Below are 19,430 nucleotides of genomic sequence, written 5' to 3' on the forward strand. Positions count from 1 at the left end.
TTTATTCGAAGATTTAAGCAGTCTGCGTTTTCTTGTCGTTCTGCTGCAGAAGTTCAGCCACAGCTCATAAGGTAACCATAAATAAAGAGACCGAGTTTCAACCAATGCGCATCTGAAGCGTTTGCGATACCTCTCCTTTATGTTCTATTGTTCCTACCCTGGGATTTTTTGGAGCGTATTTGTATATAAGTGGCAGTGTCCCCTTTTTCTACATCTTCAACACAAGCTGAAGTCAATTCAATTAGCATGGAATGCTGAAACATACCATAACTAAAAACAGCAAGCTTTTTTTTCAGTTTTGCAACATTGACCAGGTTATGCCACAGGAAATTCGTTCTTTAAACAAACTATAGAGTACAGTGCCAAAGGGCTGTTCCCTGGTGCGGCTGCTCTGTTCCCATGAGCCGCATGCTTGAACACCCTGAACAGGGGCAGTAAAAATCTCTGGGATAGGAGGAATGCTGCATTCGCAGTGCATAAATAGCCCTATCGCACAATGTCCATTTGCTTTAATAATGAAATAAGCTACTATGGTAACCCAAAACGCTACATGCTGAGGGTAGTGGTGGTAAGTCTAGGCAACCGATGCACATACAAATTATAGAGCTCTCTTTACTAAAAAGAGAGGTATTCGCTTGTAGTTCTGCACATCAGGACAAAGCTGTCGGCGCGAAAATCCAGCAAACGTTTCTCATACTTTATGCTTTCAGCCAGACTACTAGCTAGTATAGGTTCATTCGGTATGAAAATTTCAATAGCTTCCACTTGCAAAAACATTGCCTATATAACAGCAACATGAATCTCTTCAGGGTCCAAATTATTATAATCGAGGACTAGTTTGCTTTATGATGATCATAAAAAATGAATTATAAAAATTACTTTAAAATAAATTCAAGATATTTGAAAGAGCCTTCTTGCTCCTCGTGCACTTCCCATCTATAGGACTTACCTAAGATGGGCAAAAGGGTAGGCTGTCCGGGGAACATTTTCCAGCCGACGCCGACCTGCCATGCGCAGATGTCAGTTTGAGTGAACGCATTGCAGTGTATAAGATTATTCATGGCATGAGATGTTCACTCTACAGGAAATGGGTTTTATTTCTCATGTTTCGGGCAATACTTTGGGTACCCGTCGTAGACTGCATCTTTGCAAATTGCACGAAATAATGCCACTGTATATTTGTCCACCTTATTTTTTCTTGTAAATTCATTCTTCGCCCAAATAGAACACAGTGGCTGTTCTGTAAAAAAAGTTGAATCAGTGTTTATGAGCCACGAAGTGTTGAATACGTAAACGAATGACCACGCATCTACGTGCGTCGTGGAAAAGGACGTTGGAAGAAGATAGTCTTCTCTGCCGAGAGCCTTCATGTGCGTGCCGGCTCCTGGTGAAGGAGACACGTCAAAACATATCTAGCCTCTAATTGTTGCATAATCCTATGAAGTGCAAGCGTTCAACAAAAGAAAAGATTTGCACAAAGAAACACTGGTGGTGTTTGATTTGCAAGGAGCTTCGAAGCAACACGACATCGCTTTCTGTGTAGATTCAACGCATGAAGTCCAAGGACATGCCTCCTTAAGACTGCGTAAAGGCCCAAAAAGTGAGTTTCAAGTCTTTGTAATGCCAAACTGAAGGAATAAATTTTTACTACGTTTACTTCTGCCCCATGCAGCCTGTCGTTTCGTCTTTCAGGTTGGGGCAAAATGAGACATTTGAAGTCTTCCTTATCTATTTTTAATTATTCTTTGAAAGGTGGTAACATGGCAGTTTGTATATAGCACACACCTTTTATTTAATTTAAAGTTTCTGCATTTATATTTATTTGTAAGGAGTTGAAAAAAAACTAAATATTACTATTCCAAAATTGTTGTCCATTTTACCCAACCCCACCCTGATTTTTTTAATGTCATTAGATGACTGGCTGCTGCAAATGATAATACCATTTAACGTCACCACTGAAATCAACACACTACCACCAAAAAACTGCTAGGTCCCCGCGAAACGCGCCGCACAACACAGCAAAAGATTGAAGAGCAGCCTTCCAGAACTTCTCCTAAACGCCCTTTGGGTAGCTGCAACAACAATTCTATAATTGGCACTACAAAACAAATTGTATTTCTTACTCAATATCCCTTTAAAAGAATGTTTACTTACGTGCATATGAATAAAACTCGGGAGTCACGCAGGACTCCAGTGGAACAAGAGGATAACACACTCTCTGCAGCAGTGATCGGAGATGCTGCTGCAGAATATTAGGGCGGTTACTAAGACAGTTGAGAAAGAGGTACAAACAGAAAAAAATGGACAGTCGGCTTGGGATTTACTAGAGCCAAAGAAGTCGCTATTCACAAGATCGCAGGGTCGGAGGCTTAATTGTAAATATGCAAATTAAAAAAATATGCAAATTTGTGGAGGTAATTATGCAAATTAAAAACCATGGCAAAAACTTGTATAGGAAGTAATGAGATGCAATAGGTAAGTCAGTCAATAGACAAATGTGAACCAGAGGTATATGGAATGTTTTGAAACACCTGCTTGAGGACTCGGGCACACAACCTAATTAAAAGGGGTCCTTGCTAGAATACTTCATCTGGCTCAGAAGTCCTCATTGGGAGCAGAGCTATTGGGGCAGTTTGCTAAGAAGTATCTACCACTAGCAGTCGATTGAAACATGCAAGCTTATCCGGTGTATATGGGAACACCTTTTTCCCATTTGGGCGAACTGTCTGGCATCAGCGATGTGTGACGTGCCCTGCGTGACCTCAATGGCCCATCGGCACCAGGTTGGGATAGGAACACCAACAGAGCGCTTCATAATTTGGAGGAAGACTCTGTTGAATTTCTTACCAATGAGTTTAATAGGATTTGGAGGAGAGGTGATATACCGGAGCAATAAAACTTAGCCAAGGTGATCCACAATTCCAAGCTCGGTGAAGCACGAAGTTTGGATAATCCGCGCCTCATTTCTCTCACCACATGCGTGGGAAAGGTGACGAAGCACGTTATGTCGTAGTGATTGGTGGATTACTCAAAACATATTGATCTTTTTCCTCATTACTTATTTCGCTCTACGCCAAGTTTCTCCACCCAGGATGCCTTAAAAACTATTAACACTGAAATTTTAGATAATTATACCAGAGACATCAGGGTGAACCTAGGCTTCGAGCTAAGAAAAGCGTTTTATAATGTGTCAAGTTTTTATTTTAAATGAAATCTTTAGTGTCAACCTAAGCTTCTCATTTAATGAGTTTTTGTGTTTCTTCCTGAGTGGTCATAAAGCCATTCTTTAAGTTGAATATCTAGAATCGGATATGCAAGTGCTGGGAGATAGGAGGAATCCCGCAAAGATCTTTTCTGTCATCCTTACTTTTTCACATCTTGATGGCTGGTTTCTTGAGGCCGCTTTCTGAAATTCCAGATGTTGGTCACACTTTATGCTAATGATATCATTATTTGGTGTAAAGGAGGGAGTGATGACACTGTAGACGGTGTCGTGCAAGAGACGATTGACACTACCGAGAGTTTTCTAGATGACGCGGGCCTTTCCTGCACTCCGGAAAAGTGGAGAAGCCTCCTTCTCTTAAGGAATAGCCCACGCTGCCAACCTGCTCTTCTGCCAAGGAATTCCAGCAGGTTGCGGCCTCACCAGAGCCGTCTATAGCCATGGAAGATTTGCCTAAAACAGATCTTCAAGTGATCTCAGTGCTGCGTTTTCTTATGAAAGCGATCTCAGCGATATTAGTTGACATGAAGACAGCATCTGCTCAAAGCGCGCTTGGAGTATTGGGTGCCGTAAGCCCACTACTTGAATCGCTCAACTAGAAAGATGGCTACACACCTCAAAATTTCGTAAAGAAGTCAAAGCAGCATCCGTCATCCAAAGAACGCCAGAGGACTAAAATCACGCCTTTCAGATTTTAGTCTCTTTGTATATACCAACGTGTTTTTTCTCATCGTCATTTGCGACCCCTATTTGTCGAAACCAATAAGATATTCGGGGTACGAAGCTGTCATGTCTTCAACAAACAATGCGTGCAGCAAAGTCATCGTCTTTGTTCGTCGGGAACTGACGTATGTTATGCAAGCAATTGTGCCTGACGATGACAATCAGTATGGCTGCATCACTGTGAAAAAGAACAAACTCAGGTTTTCTCTCATAGGCGTTTATATATCGCCTTTGAATAATCTCGATTCAAGGAGATTCGCCGATATTTTGAGAGTATTTCCGGCACCATGGGTCATCATAGAGGATTTCAAAGCGCACCATCACGCACGAGGAAGTACGCGGACAAATGCAAGAGGACGCAGTTTAGCAAACATCGCCTACACCTATGACCTTACTCACCTGAACGACGGTAGCCCCACTTATCTTCAAGGGGTGATGTACAGCAGATTCACGACCTTGCTTTTGTCTCCAACTCCTTCGCACGATATGTCAAGTGGTTTCCAAATGTTGAGACACAAGAAAGTGATCACATTTTAATCTACCTTCACATCAAAGGCTTGTCTAGTTGTGGTCCAAAAACGACCATTCGAGCAGTGCGAAAGACCAACTTCAAATCAGACAAGGAAGATTCTTGCAGCGATGGCCTACGATCTGGGTTAGAGCAAACAATGAAAAGCACATTGCAAACACCACTCACATGGCGGTAAAATCTTCCGTCGAAACGACTTTGACACAGATATGGAGTGACTCCGAGCACTTCAACAGCGAGTGGAGCGCCGACATCGGTGCACAAAATATATTCACAATCTTAGGGCAGTGGAACTAGCTGCTTTGCGCGCTGCACTTCTTGTGGTCAATGGGGAACCACCTAAAGAGTGGTCGATTTTCAGCAACTCAAAGTCTTCCCTACAATGTGTGCTCTCAGCACTGCGTCGTGGGGCGTACCAAAAGCTTCTTTTCGAAATTCGATGCCTTCTCCACATCTCACACGAGAGAGGGCATAATGTGACGTTTCAGTGGCCGCCAAGTCACTGCAGCGTCATAGGGAACGAACACGCCGATACTACCGCGCGGGCAGCTCTTAAAGGAACGCGAGAAGAAGCCATACTACTTTTGCGGACTGATGCTGCCAGTAATTTTCGACGACTTGTGCTTGAAATCGCGTTTTCACTATGGTGCCCATCAAGCAACGAGATGAATCGTCAACACCACCTGTTCTCTTTGATGGCTCTTCGCATGGCCACTAGGCTTGACCGAAGAGAAGCCACTCTTCTTCATCGCTTATGGCTAGGGGTGGCATAATAAAATGTTATACATTTGTCATAGAAATGGCCGACAACGCTCTCTGCGACGCCTGTAGTTGTGAAGAGACGCGACACCACATCCTGTGTGACTGTTCGTTGTATGACATCCAGAGACAGTCACTGGTGTCTGTTCTTGCGCGCATCGAAAACAGCCAAAAGTCTGTGGACACTATTTTTTCAAGTGCCCGAGAGTACACAGTGCAACAGAAGGCGACAAAAGCACTGTTGAAATTACTACGCAACACAGACTTGAACAAGTGGCTTTAACAGCAATGTCACACACCACGAAAGGCAAGACTAGATTAAGACTGAGTGTGCGTGCGCGTGCTGCCTAATGTGTTGTGTTTATCTCTCTTCCCTCTCTCCTCTGTATCTTTCATCTCCCCCATCTCCCTACCAGGCGTAGGGTAGGGTACCGGCTGCCTATAAGCTGGTTAACCTACCATTTTCTTCCTTCCTTCTGAAAAAGTCTTAGCTTCTCCCTTATAAGCCGGTCAATAAGGGCCGTCGACGGCGAGGCTGGGTGCCGCCCCTATATAACGAACTCTACGGACGTACCAAAAAGTGGATAATTAATCCCCAAAGTCGCTTCCGTTTGGATCTTGGGTATGACGCTGGAAGCACCGGACACTAATAACACCATTGCTCATAGTTAGCAAAAAATACAGATTGTGGTATTGTGTTCCTAAGGTGGGTGGCTAATCGAAGGGCAGGACTATCAAAGGACAACGTCGTCAGGCTTGTACTAGCTTTTCTGCTGTGTCATACGACCTATATGTGTGGAAATGCACGTTGGGAGAGAGTGCAAAAGCGACAGCCTTAATGCAATAATTAGGAGGGCGGTAAAAATGCACTTGGGCTCCCCAACTACACCCACAGAAATCGGCTCCTATAATTGCGTACCTTAAAAGAAATCGCGGAAGCGCAAGGAAGAACACAGATAATTTGGCTCTCTGTCTCAAAAGTGGGCAGAATGATGATACAGGCATATGTGCATTTCCCACCCGCTCTGGTTGAAGCTCAGTACCAAGGGTTGACAAAGGACCACAAGGAGAATATTGCTGTCTCGCCTGCCCCGCGGACCATCAGTCCCCAATGAAGTGTTGGAAGAAGAGACTGCCACTCTTAAAAAAAATGGAGTGACGTACTCTCCATTTAGGGAGGAACGGCGATGTCCCCAATGTTCGTCTTTAAATAGAGAAACGTTGCTCCCTCATCCACGAAGAAACACGTTTCTCTTTATGAAAATCAACATGGCTGCCCCCCGGCGAAGCGAGTAGGCTTAGCAAATGCAACGATTCTCGACTGGTAAGGAGAACACGGCACTGAAAGTTACAAAAAACGGTCCCGCTGAGCTTGATATTGAACGAAATGATCATAAAAACAAGCAGACGAACCTGTGGCGGTGAACAAATCGCTAAAGAGAACGACGGAGCAAGTACGTTTCGTTCGGTCAGCGAAGCCACGTTCACTCCGAAATACACGGATTCTGCAGAGCCCTCACCTGAAGAGCACATGCTAGGCTTGCTGTATTTATTTCTCGCAGATTCACATAGTGTAGCGACGTTATCCATGCGTTTACGGGTCCGCAAGTCACGAGTTGTGCCTCCAAACCGTACACTCGATCGCAGCGAAACCATTCCGAATCTGTAGTGCAGCATTAATAGATAGATGTTCAACGTTATATAAATGACTGGAGGTGTGAGAGCGTCATAGCAATGAAGTAGGTGGTAGGTGGCGCCATCTGGAGGGACTGAACAAAATTTAAAAAAAGTTCACTGCCGCGACGTACGTTGTTATGACCCGCTATCACGGCTCCCTTGCGCATTGTTTCATAATCAACCCATTCAGGACTGCCTGCGGACACTGAAAGCCTAATATGTGCTATGCAATCCATATAGCTACACATGCACACATGGTCACCTAGTACACATAAAGTACGCAACAAGTACACTAGCGTATACGCTAACAAGTACGCAACAAGAGCACAATCAACCATTCGCACCAACGGCCCACACATCGACGTGTTTACTCACACCCTACTATGAAAGTGCATCAGCTTATATAGCGATGAATTGACTGACCTGGGTGGCACAGGTTACAAGTAGATTTTCTTACACTTTTTTTTACGTTTTGTATCGATACCACAACATGCGCACACGTAAATATATTGTATCTGATGGTTAGGCAAACCTTAGTTAATCAATGATTGCACAATAATGAACGGAATAATTACTAGAGCTTATCAGGTTTTCACGAAGGCAAATACCCCCAAGCCCACGGCATTTCCAACGCTGCGCCATCTGTCGACCACTACCACAGTTACTTTTTTTTTCTTGAAGCCTCTGAGAGTGCAAACACTTGCCGCGCGTTAGCCATTTCGGAGGTCACGTTTTTTTTTCTTCTTGTTACTTGGAGAGGGCGCAGCATGCAGACCAAACTTTGTCTCCGTCGTGGTAGGTGTTGTGTGGTCACATCGACCTCGTTTAGTTGTTTTGTCTTAACGTTTGCTTATATTCTTTTTACGTGCGTACCACAAGTGTGACCGTTAGCCATAGAAATAGTACGCCACTAGCCCTTCAACGACAATGTTTTTGATGCGGTAACGACTGTCCTAGCAGTGTATACGTACGTTACAACGCGGGTCTTGCGAGAGAAATAAGCGATGACCTCGCATCCGACGGTATTTTTTCGTGAGCTATGACAGTGGCTGTTGGCGTCGCGGGAGCTCTCAAACTTGAGTGGAGGAACTATCGCTGCAGTGCGCAAGTTTACTATAACTTTATAGAATGTTGTGCCTGCATACTTTTCTGCTTCAGGTGCCTCTCGCGATTCGCCTCGCGTGTAAACTTGCAATCATAGTTCGTGCCACAATTTTGTAGTTAGCGCTGTGGCTGTGGTGGTTATTACTCTGGATTAGGAATTATCTTTTCACAAAGATGAGTGAGCGTTAGTACTTACTTGCTGTGCACAGCTGTTACTAGAAGTGCATTTTGTGTTGAGTTTCTCGCGACAAAGGAGAATCATGGACGAGAAAGGCATACTGCTCGCGTGCATAATTCCTTCCTACTTCTCAGTGCTGGCATGGGCAATTCAAAACCAATGCGTTTGAGAATTTGGTTTAACCTAAAAAAGTCATTGGTTCACTTTTCACAAAAGTTCAGTTATGATCATGTTTAAAAAGTTTCTGATGGTTGTAATCTAGTCTGGCGAATAAACGCTCGGTGAAACTTCGCAGCCTGTTTCCCTTTGTGCTTTCACCTGCTGTGGTAGCATAGCCTTATTGGGTGTCGTGTGACTATGCTGGAGGACGCAGGTTCGACTTCCGGCCACGGTGGCCGTATTCGAATGGGGGTAAATTGCAAAGAACATCCATATGGCGGTAGTTGCACGTATAACTCTATCAATTGTATATGATCGTACTTTCACGCATGGACTGTAGAGTGGTATCAGGTTTCCTACAATGTTGAAAAAATAAGTGTGATGCTTTTTTACGCGCCTCGTTGAATTCATGAGTGCTGTTGGTGCCGTGCGAAACTAAAAATGCGTGGGCTTACCAAGTAGGTCGACGCCGAAAACATTCATTATTTTTTTTTTGCACTCTAAGGTAATCAATAAAACAAGACTGCTTGGGAAGCAGAGCTCCTTGTATTCGCGACAAATTGGTCGTATGAAACAACACGAGACACAAATGAAAGTGTGCGGAGCATCGTGCGAGTGCCTGACGATAAAAAAAGAGAGGCTTTTACTTTACACTAATAAAACAAAAGAAAACGTCACTCCTGCATTGCTTACAACAATTTTAGGTAAAAGCAATCGCTCGCGACTAGCCGCGGCCGGCTATAGGCTTGGCGTGCGCATGCGCGCGAGCAAGACCCCCGTGATTGAGGAGAAACTTGAACGCTGAAGGAGGAACGTTGCTCCTTTGGTCCTTGCCGCGATAGGGCGCGACGGGTAAAGCGCCCGAAAGGGAGGAAGTCGCTGCGCCGAAGGAGAAACGGAGCCCGTTTGTCCATTCTCGCTCCCCTTTTTTTAGAGTGTGTGTGCTTAGGCACTTATCCACCAAGCTAAGGATCTTGACGGGCGGGTTGTTTCGTGGACGAGATGCAATATAATGACCATATGAACCAATTTATGGTCGTGGTCATCCACCACAAAGGAATTACCGTTATTACGGCGTCGGTATGTGCAAAAAACTGTCAACGCAGCTGAACAGGTTGCCATTGCCTTGACCTTCTTAGATCACCGTCATGTAAATATATTCAGAGATTTAGAGCCGCCATTCGTGCGTTCACTGTTGGAGCTTTGTGAAAAGACCCAAAAACAGTTTCGGCGAAAAGTCGCCCACAACCAATACCCTTACATGGTTCCTTGCTCATATGGAAACATGGATGAAGTGACTATCAATCTCAATGAGTTGACCAACTCTAGGGCATGAGCGTTAGCTGTACGCGACCATGGAGGGCCTTTGGGTCGACCTAAATTTAGGTAAACAGGCATCAGCCAAATATATACAATGAAATTACCCAATGTTTTGCTATGAATAAGAGAATCTTTCCACCTCCACATAGAAAGCGAAACAGAGCGCAAGGGCTGACATTGCGGTTATTTCAAACAGAAACGTATCTTGACCCTGCCTTTCTCTACCAGCTTTGTTCTGAGGTTTAAATTACTAAGCCTTGTAGGGAATGTGGCATTCTAGCCACCTCACACCACATGCTCTGCGAGTGCCCTTCGGTACACGGCACCGATGCAGCATCATCCAGCAAATGTTTCGCATGTCGCGGATGATCACGATACAGTTGACCGAGACGATAACTTAAGTGTTTTTCAAATCTGCACCCACAAAAAAAGAATCTACACAGTATCAAAAATTGAAGGAATTTCTTTGTCATTCTCGATGTCGGTTTCATTCTGAGCAAAGATATTTACCAGTGGCACTTTTCTAAACTATATCCTCTGACGTCCACATGCGTCCAGCTCCCCCATTACTCCAATTCCGCAATTCATGTTTAAAAATGTTGCATTCCAACGACCTCCTTTCATGGTAGATCCGCCGCTATATTACTGTACGTTGTGTCTGGAGGAACCGCCATTCTTGGTTTAGATGGCATCGTGGCTGTGGACATGAAAATTCAAGCCTCACCTCTTAAGTGTCTTCTACTGTCACAAAAAACACCTGTACTACCTCCAGAATTACGTTCTCAGTTTGTGCATCTGTTTTCAAAAAACTTGGAACATGTAAAATTTTTTGGCTAAAGGTCGGAGTCCGTGCTTCAGGGCAGCCAGTGGGCAGCAAGCTGAGACGGCTACCTCTTGTCACTCATCAGCAAGTTTCGGCAGAAATACAGAAAGTGCATGGAATTCCAGAGTACAATTGAGCGCCTTTGACTCGTCAGAGTGGGCGTTGCCTGTTTGGTGGCTATCGGAAAATGATAGCTCAATTTGCATGTGCGTTGATTTGCGAGAGGCAAACAAATCTGTTGTTGTGGACACTTTTCTTCTGGCACAAACTGAAGAAATATTGAACAGCTTGCCTGGGGCTCAGCGATTCTCGAAGCTTTACCTATCATATGCGTACCACATATCACTCAGTTCATAAAGCCGTGACCTTACCACCTTCATCACTCACGATATACTCTTTCGTTTGAAGAGGGTTCGCTTCATACTGGCGTTGGTGCCCTCAGGAGTTTGAAAAAAATGTTGCATATGATCCTAAAAGCGTGCAAATGCACAAAATTTTACTATTACATTATAATCGTGTATGGATGCACTTGCGTGCATTCATACCGATTTGCGTGCTGCTTTGAATTTGCTCTCTGATGTGGGCCTCAGGCTGGATCACAAGTGTTCTTTCGACATCGCAGAGCTGACTTTGTTTGGTCATGTTGTAAGCGCTAGAAGCATATTTTCACTAATGTCATCCATTGAGGCAATAAAGAAGTTATCATTACCTAAAAACATTAACGAACTGCGTTCGATGCTGGGACTTGCAGGTTTTTATTCCAGGTTCATGTCACATTTTTCTGACGTTGTAGAGCCAATGGGTGTCTTGCTTCGACAATATGCGTCTTTTGTTTCGATTGCGGTAGCACAAAGCAGTTTGTAGCAACTGAAAGCCAAGATAACGTCTTTTTCGAAGGGATACATCTCTTCAATTCTCACCTCTTTGTGTATGTTACGATGTGTGCCTCAGGATATATATTAGGTGCGGTGCTTCAGTAGGATAACGAAACCTCACTGCAAACTGTCCCGTTCGACTCGCCCATTCTGTAACCACACGAACGGCCACACTCAGTCAGCGAATGTGATGCTGTCTCTTGTGTCTGGGCTTGCGAACATTATCACGTTCACCTGTGGGGGAGCCAATTTATCCTACGAACTGGTCATGTGGCATTGGTTATGCTTCTCTGAACAAAATGCACAGGATACCGTCCATTAGAAATAGCGCGTAGTTGCTCACGGTTGCTTTGCTACAACTACACCATGGAATACGAAAGCCCAGTGAAAACGCCGTGGTTGACGCTCTCTTCTGGTGCCCGTAAAGCTATTACTCTATCGTGCACCTGAAGAAGAGTCCATATGCATTTTGCACCCAGGTGCGACTATGCTAGAACTTCAAGGAGCAAGTGCTAATGATCAAGTTATCGGTCAGTTTAGTGAAGAACTTCACGACTACTTTTTGTCCTGACAAGGAATTACTGTTAAAAGTGTTGCTACCTTACTTTCACGGGAAGGCTGAACTCTAGGTCGTATGTGACACCGTATACCAGGGTGACACGATTGTCGTGCGGGTGATTTGACACGTTATCTCATAGATCTGGCCCACGAGTCACAATCAGGCATTAGTCATACGAAATCTCCCCTGAGAGAGTGTTATTTGTGGCCGTGCATGGATAGCCTTTGTGGCCGTGCAAGGATAGCCATATTGAAGAACTGGTGCGCACGTGCGTAATTTGCAAGTATTGTGACAAGTCAGCACGTGCCTTTGCAGCACCTTTGCAACCTGTTCCTCTCCCTGACGCAGCCTGGGAAAAAATCGCCATGGACATTGTCGGACCTTTCACGCAAGATTCAGCTGACTACCCCTTTGCGATTACTGTTATTAAGTGTTATAGGTAGTGGCCTGAACTGGCTTTCGTACGAGATGCGACCACGTCTGCACTGAAGAAGTTTTTACTGGATTTTTTTGTGCGAGAAGGTTACCCACGTGGTAAGGTACCAAAGTTTTTTTTAGCAAGCTTCGACGAATTTCTCACAGAGCGTGGTTTAACGCATTACAACTTTTTTGTGTAATACCTGCATGCTAATGGCTTGGTCAAAATATTGATTAGGGTGCTGAAGTCGTATATTCAACTAGCTCTGTTTTAACGCCGTGATATTTAAACAGCCATGCTTGATTACCTACAAGTATATCGCTGTACACCTTACGCGCCTACTGGTGCGACACCCGTAGTTCTCCTTCATCGACGCCAACCTCTAACCAGACTTTACAGGGTGGGATTGTCTGACAGTTGCTTCATCACGGACCCGTCAAGGGCGTTTGAGGAGTTGCGAGAGTACGTAAAAAGAAGAAAAGGACCTGGAAGAGCTACACGCATAAAAATCGAGGAACCAAGAAGCCCAACTTCGTCATAGGTGAGTAGGTGCGTGTTAAGACGACTGCCGTTCACGGAAAGCTGTTTCCATAATTCTCCCCGCCCAAAAAGATCATTAGAAAACGTGGACCAGCCTCCTGCCTTTTAGACGATGAATGTGTGCAACGCAATAAGGTTAGTCACAGTTCAGCCAGGAGCAGTCAATAAAATCGATTCGGGCACTTCTACTGTTATGGACTGGTCACCGCAGCTACTCAGTCATCTAGTCCACAGCAACCTCTCACCTCTTCTCTTGTGAACTGGTCACCTGTATCTAATCATCTAGAGCACCACAACCTGACACGTGAAGAGTGGATGACCATGAAAAAGCAGACCCTGGATCAACTGTACCAGAGGGCACGCTAGTTCCAACCAGTCTATCAGGCACCACCACAGTGGTTTAGTGGTTAAGGTACTCGGCGGCTGTCCCGCAGGTCACGAGATTGAATCCCGGCAGCGGCGGCTGCAGTTGCGATGGAGGCGAAAATGCTGCAGGCCCGTGTGCGCAGATTTAGATGCACGTTAAAGAACCACGGGTGGTCAAAATTTCCGGAGGCCTCCACTGCGGCGTCTGTCATACACATATTGTGGTTTTGGGACGTTAAAATCCACATATCAATCAATCAACCAAACACTCGGGATTTAAGCGCCCATAAGTAGAAGCAAGTGCAAAAAAAGGCCCCGAAGAAATTTGAAGCACTTCGTTAGGAAAGTAAACAAAAAACGTCCTTGTGCTCTTATTTTGATGTTTTTCTGCAAGAGGAAATATGTGATTTAGGGCGTTGCTACAATCTACAGGGCTGTGCGATGGCATGCGCTCGGCGGTCGGCTACATGGAGAAAGAAGATAGAATAAAAAGGATGCCTCCGCTTATTATACGATGTTTCTATGTACAATCCAACAATAAGAAAAAGAAACCCAAAAAATAAAAACGCCAAAGACCGATCAGATATAAACAGGGCGTTCGGCGTGCCAGCCCAATAATTTATGATAGAGCCACGTCGGTGCTAGAAACAGCTTTGCTAACTGGCCTTGGGCAGTCTTCGGGCTAGGAATTATGTTATGAGCAATCAAGTGTTTAAAAACAGCAAAAGAACAACCAGGTGCCACATTATTCGAATGACGACACGAGTGGGTCGTCAAACACTTTACAAAATTTTGATCTAGTTCAACTAATAACCGTGGCGCATACCCACTCTGAAGGCTTGTCGGGAGTGAAAAGCTTTGGCATATTTCTTTATTGTCGTCAGCTACAGGACAACAAATGCCCAATGTTCCTTGCAAGTGTGTAGTGGGTACCAAGCTTCTCAGATAAATGACTATGGATAGCATAGTGAGTGCCTGTCTACCCTACAAGGATAAATTTCGTAGTGAGTACTCCATAATTGTGCTTGCAGCAGCTAACCAAAGAGTTGAAAAAGGCACGGAAAGGCGGCTCTTGCCGCTTCCGCAGTGACAATGCTGCGCATTCTTCGCAGGCCTGGCGGTTTTTCTAGATGTAGATGTATAGCCTGAGCTTCTGGCTCACAGCCACCCTAAAGAATGAGTCAAGAATCGGGTAGCTTAGCAAACAAAGTTTCAAAATCTCGAAAATAGGATGTAGTAGACAGCCCTTCACTGCGCCTTACTTCGTCATTTTTTGGGGAAGCCTGTCACCCGCTAAACGATTGCAAGAAATATTATGCAATTTTTGAATGCCGTTGCTGAAGACGAGGAATTATGTCTAAGACTCTAAAGGCTGAAAATTTCATGTAATGAACCCTTGGTCAATCTCCTTGAGTAGGTATGAGCCATAGTTGAGTAATCATCATGATGATGACTCAACTCACAAGTCATCAGCGTCAGAAACTCAACCTTACTCTGATTCCGGAGATGGTCTTAGTGATAACCACGTTTAGATGAAGGTGATCTCAACTTATTAGACCAGCAAAGGGTTGTAAAAAGCACAGAGGGCATTTGAGCTGCATCATCGTGCATCGCTTTCTAGGTTCGCTCCAGCGTGCATGCCTAATGCAATAAACGGCTGTTCACGTATAATTGGCTGATTCAAACTAATCTAGAATGCCTACTGGAAGTGCAATTGTCAAGTACTCGTGAATAACTAATCATTCCTTTGCTCAGTCGCAAGAGGAGTAGTTATGACGTAACGGGCACTTGACAGTGGTACACAATGCGCTCAAGAGTGCGTAGTATAGTACAATTAAGAACACCGCTTCGCATGAAAATCAAGCCAACCAGCTGTATTTTATTATGAGGTAGTGAGCGACACTTATTTCTGGTTTTTTAGTGTAAAATGAACACGTCGGTGATAAATCCAGAAAGTGGCCACAGTTCCCTCGATATAGGGCGCTCATTAAAAGAATATTGGAGTCATTTTTAGCACGTTTCTCGACAACTACGAATGAAAAAAAAGGATCTCGAGAATACGAACGTACAAGTACACTCACACGTGCTATGTTAATTATCGCGTGAGTGTCAGGCCTGCCGATGGTACCAGAAGCCTCGTGGCACACTTCAAAAGAGTAAAAATCAAGATTGCTCATTTTCTGTCTCACTGACTGTGGGCACGGAAGCAGCATTGAAAGCGTTGTGCTTAACCGACACGTTTTCGCAATGCAGGCGACGCTATCACTCGTTCTTGCTTGGCTATTATCCGTCCCTGATCTCAACACAAGCCCAGTCCCGCCATTTTGAAGCTTCAGCTTTGACAATGGCTCGTACAAAAACGCCCATTCTTTGGATATCAGCAACTTCTTGGATTCAAGTTCCGTTGTCAAACTCTCGCCTGGCTGCCCAGCACCAGCATCAGCGTCATCAACTGCACTGACGTACTTAAACAGCCTGCACATCGACACCGTCTTCAGTGCGCACGGGAACAGCATTGACAGCGTTGTGCTTAACTGACACGTTTTCGCTGTGCAGGTGCGTACACAAATCTCGCCATATTCTAAAAAATCTGATGAACTTTTTCTGATTATTTTCCCGTGCCCACGAGTGCTGCGTGAATCTCTAAGCCAGTGCTACTCAATGGCTATTTTACTGCTTTGTGCCGGTGACGCTGAACATAACCCTGGGCCTAACCCTCGTACACTTGGTCTGCAAGGGCTCCAGGACTTACCCGATAATTCTGCAGACCAAATGAAGGTGATGTTTACGCTTCCTAAAGATATTCAGGGCCGTTCTCTTCAGTCCTCGAAATGCCAAACTGAACTAGCAACAGATGTGAAGGCCATCCAATAAAGACAAATGAATATACAGACAGAGCACAGAAATATCCGAATGAGGCTGGATGACCTTGAGGAAAAAAGCGAAACCCTGAAGCGTTGTAGTACCGACTTGTTATGTGTACAGGACACCGTAGTCGAACTTACTGCTCACAATAACCCATTAGTACTACGTCCCCATGATTTAGAAGACAGATTCCGCCGTGATAACTTGATATTTTTAGCTTGCCCGACTCGAAGGAAGAATGGCAGCAGACCAAAAGAGCTAATCACTGTTCTAAGGGCCGCACTTGGCTTGATCAGTATTGATGGCATTCAGCGAGTGCACCGGCTTGGCCTTTATACAGCTGACTAACAACGTCCTTTAATTGCCAGGTTTGCTAATTACAAAATGAAAGTAAAAAATACTTGCAGCACGCGGGCAGATAAAGCCCCGAAAAATCAGTGTTAGTGAAGACTTTTCTCCCGCTACCCGCTTGGCTCATAAAAACTTTTCGAGTTCACGAATTTGCTTCCAGACAAACCGCAGTTCAAAATTACCTACAAAAAATTGCCCATGAACAACAAGTTTTACATTTACCATGCTAACTCTGACTGCGTTCGGGAAATTCATGACCGTATCAGACGCTCTAACAACAAGCCGGCTGCTCCACAACGCGTTTCTACATAGGGGTGCGTGAAGGGTAGTTGCGTGAATGAAAACTGAAGAGCCAATGTTCTCTATACGAACATCAGAAGTATTCTTAAGAATTGCGACTGGCTGGAACTCATGATAGACGCCTGCTCAGCCGACGTATGGCTTCTACGGAAACGTGGCTATCGGACGGTGTACTTGACTCGGAACTTTTTTGAGAGCAGCAAACGATATTTATATATCGTTGTGATCGGAAAGAGCGTCGAGGATGCGGTGCACTTCTTGCTTTCTCAAAAGATATCCCATAATCAAGCATTTACCTCACTTCAAACTTGGAAACAGTTTGGGCCATAGTCACGCTTAACAACCAAAGAATAACATAAGGGGTTTTAGTATTGTCTACATACATTTCCACCTTCATTTATTCACTATTTACATGACGTAGCTTCAAGCATTACCACAAACTTCACTCCATGCCCCTTTTTCTGCTCGGCGACTTCAATTTCCTAACAATACGTGAGCAGATAACCAACCTATCTCATCATTTTTTGACTCACAAGAATTATTGGGTTTTTGCTCTACTTTCTTCCTGTGCCGATTAGTAACGCGCGCCACGAGAATTACACCGATTGCTTCTAACACTCTTGATTTGATCCTAATGAACTGTCGTGAACATGCATGGGATATTTATTATTTACCAGGTATTAGTGTTCACTTGATAATTACTTCCCTCTTAATGTTACTTTTGAAAAACTTCTGAAAAATAAAAAAACAGTTATCAGAATTTACAGAAAAGTGAACTTCGAAAAAATAAATATTGATCTGTGTGACTTTAGGAACAAATTTTCTATGGACTTTGATGAACGTACTATGCAGTTAGAAACGTGTTCGCGGCTGAAGTACAGCGTCTAAAAAACAAATACAATCCAACCCTTGCCGAAGCATGTAATTCACGTCGCCCAAGTACAATAGAACATTGAAACGATTGTCAAACAAAAAAAGAAACGTTTTTATCGTTTGGCGAAGCAATCACCCATGGACTCTCGTTACGAACTATACACGCATGCATCAAACGTCAATGTAGCCGCCCTCAAACACGCTAAAGACATACTTTTGTTATAGACATTACCATCAATGCTAACAACCAACGCGAAAACATTCTAGCGTACTATTCATTCTCTTGCCGATAGCTCTATCAACCTGAACGATTCGTCCGGCAACCCTGCTTAAGTAAACCATTCTGCAACTCTGTTGAACGATGTTTTCGTGATGAACGTCTCGAGAACTACCGATATTACTCTTCCTACACTGAAAAGTTATGACTATTTACCGATGTCTTCGATAATTATTGAGGTTGGTGGTGTACTTCGGCTAATAGATTCACTGAAATTGCATTTTTCCTCCTGGATGTGATATCTGTTTCAAATTACTTAAAAACACCTCCTGGTATACCTCTATCGTACTGACTAAAATTTTCCAGCAATCACACGACGCACCCACCCTTCCACTTGTATGGAAAAGTTCAAAAGCTATTCCTATACATAAGTATGGAAGCAAAACCTCACCTACAAATTATCGTCCTATATCATTAACTAGCGCCTGCTGTAAATTGTTTGAACATGTTATTTTTACTATTCTGATGAATTTTTTGAATCCAACTCATTTTCTACGCATTCACAACACGGCTTTCAGAAAACCTTTTCTTGTGAGTCTCAATTACTGTCCTTCACTCACAAATTACACGAGGTACTGCGCCACTCATCCCTTGCTGATGACATTTTTAATACTTTTCAAAAGCAATTGATAAGGTAAGCCATAAACTTTTAATTCATAAACTAAACATGCTAAATCTTTATCGTAATCTTGTAAAATGGGTTGAGTCTTTTCTTGTTAATCGTTTCCAGTTCATAGCAGCTAATGATCATGACTCGCCACTTAACATATTTCAGTCCTGAGTGCCCCAAGGTTCGGTCCTGTGGCCTATTTTATTCTTTGTCTACATTATTGACCTTACTTCAATACTTCTAATACACACGTGTTTGCCGATAGTTGGGTATTTTTTAGAGAAATAACTGCACCGCGTGATTTATCTACTCCTAAATTAGTTCTAAATAACGTTTGCAATTGGTGTCATCTTTGGCGAATGGGGCTTAACATGAACAAGTGTATATATACTAGAATATTTAGATTGCTCAGTAGCCTGCCCGTATACCATCGGAGCAACATTTCATGAGAAACTACGAATGCATATAAATACTTGGGTGTGCGGTAAACATCTAACTTAACATGAAATACACATATCGAATACATAACTAATCAAGGCAATCGTTTGTTGGGTTACTTGCGCCGTAACTTTTCTCGAGCTCCATCATTATTAAAGATACTACTTTATAATATATTGATAAGACAAAAACTAGAATACGCTTTAACTATACGGGACGTTTATCACCCAGACCTTATTAAATCTAATGAACTAATCCAAAATAACTCTTGTAGATTTACTCTATGTGACTACAACCGAACATCCAGCGCATCTATAATAAAATCACAACTGCATCTCGAATCACTTAGCTTCACGACGTAAGATTTCTCGCTTATCATTCTTCATAAGTTGTATCACCATCCTACATTACATCCGAAATTCATGTCACGACCTTATTAATTATCTCACCGCGTGGATCATTA

General features: G+C 43.7%; 1 protein-coding gene across 5 annotated transcripts in view; it reads right to left on the reverse strand.

Annotated features, from left to right (window-relative positions):
* Window positions 1–1,072: 1,072 nt before the first annotated feature.
* Window positions 1,073–19,430, reverse strand: part of LOC119179190 (uncharacterized) — a 226,675-nt gene continuing 208,317 nt past the window's right edge. For all 5 annotated transcript variants that reach the window (XM_075869263.1, XM_075869266.1, XM_075869261.1 and 2 more), the window contains one exon: window positions 1,073–1,240. In XM_075869263.1, coding sequence (XP_075725378.1) covers window positions 1,095–1,240 — 146 coding nt within the window. In that variant the 3' untranslated portion in view covers window positions 1,073–1,094. The remainder of the gene's footprint in view (window positions 1,241–19,430) is intronic.

The sequence above is a fragment of the Rhipicephalus microplus genome, chromosome 7 (assembly GCF_043290135.1).
Source record: "Rhipicephalus microplus isolate Deutch F79 chromosome 7, USDA_Rmic, whole genome shotgun sequence".
NCBI classification, from domain to species: domain Eukaryota; kingdom Metazoa; phylum Arthropoda; class Arachnida; order Ixodida; family Ixodidae; genus Rhipicephalus; species Rhipicephalus microplus.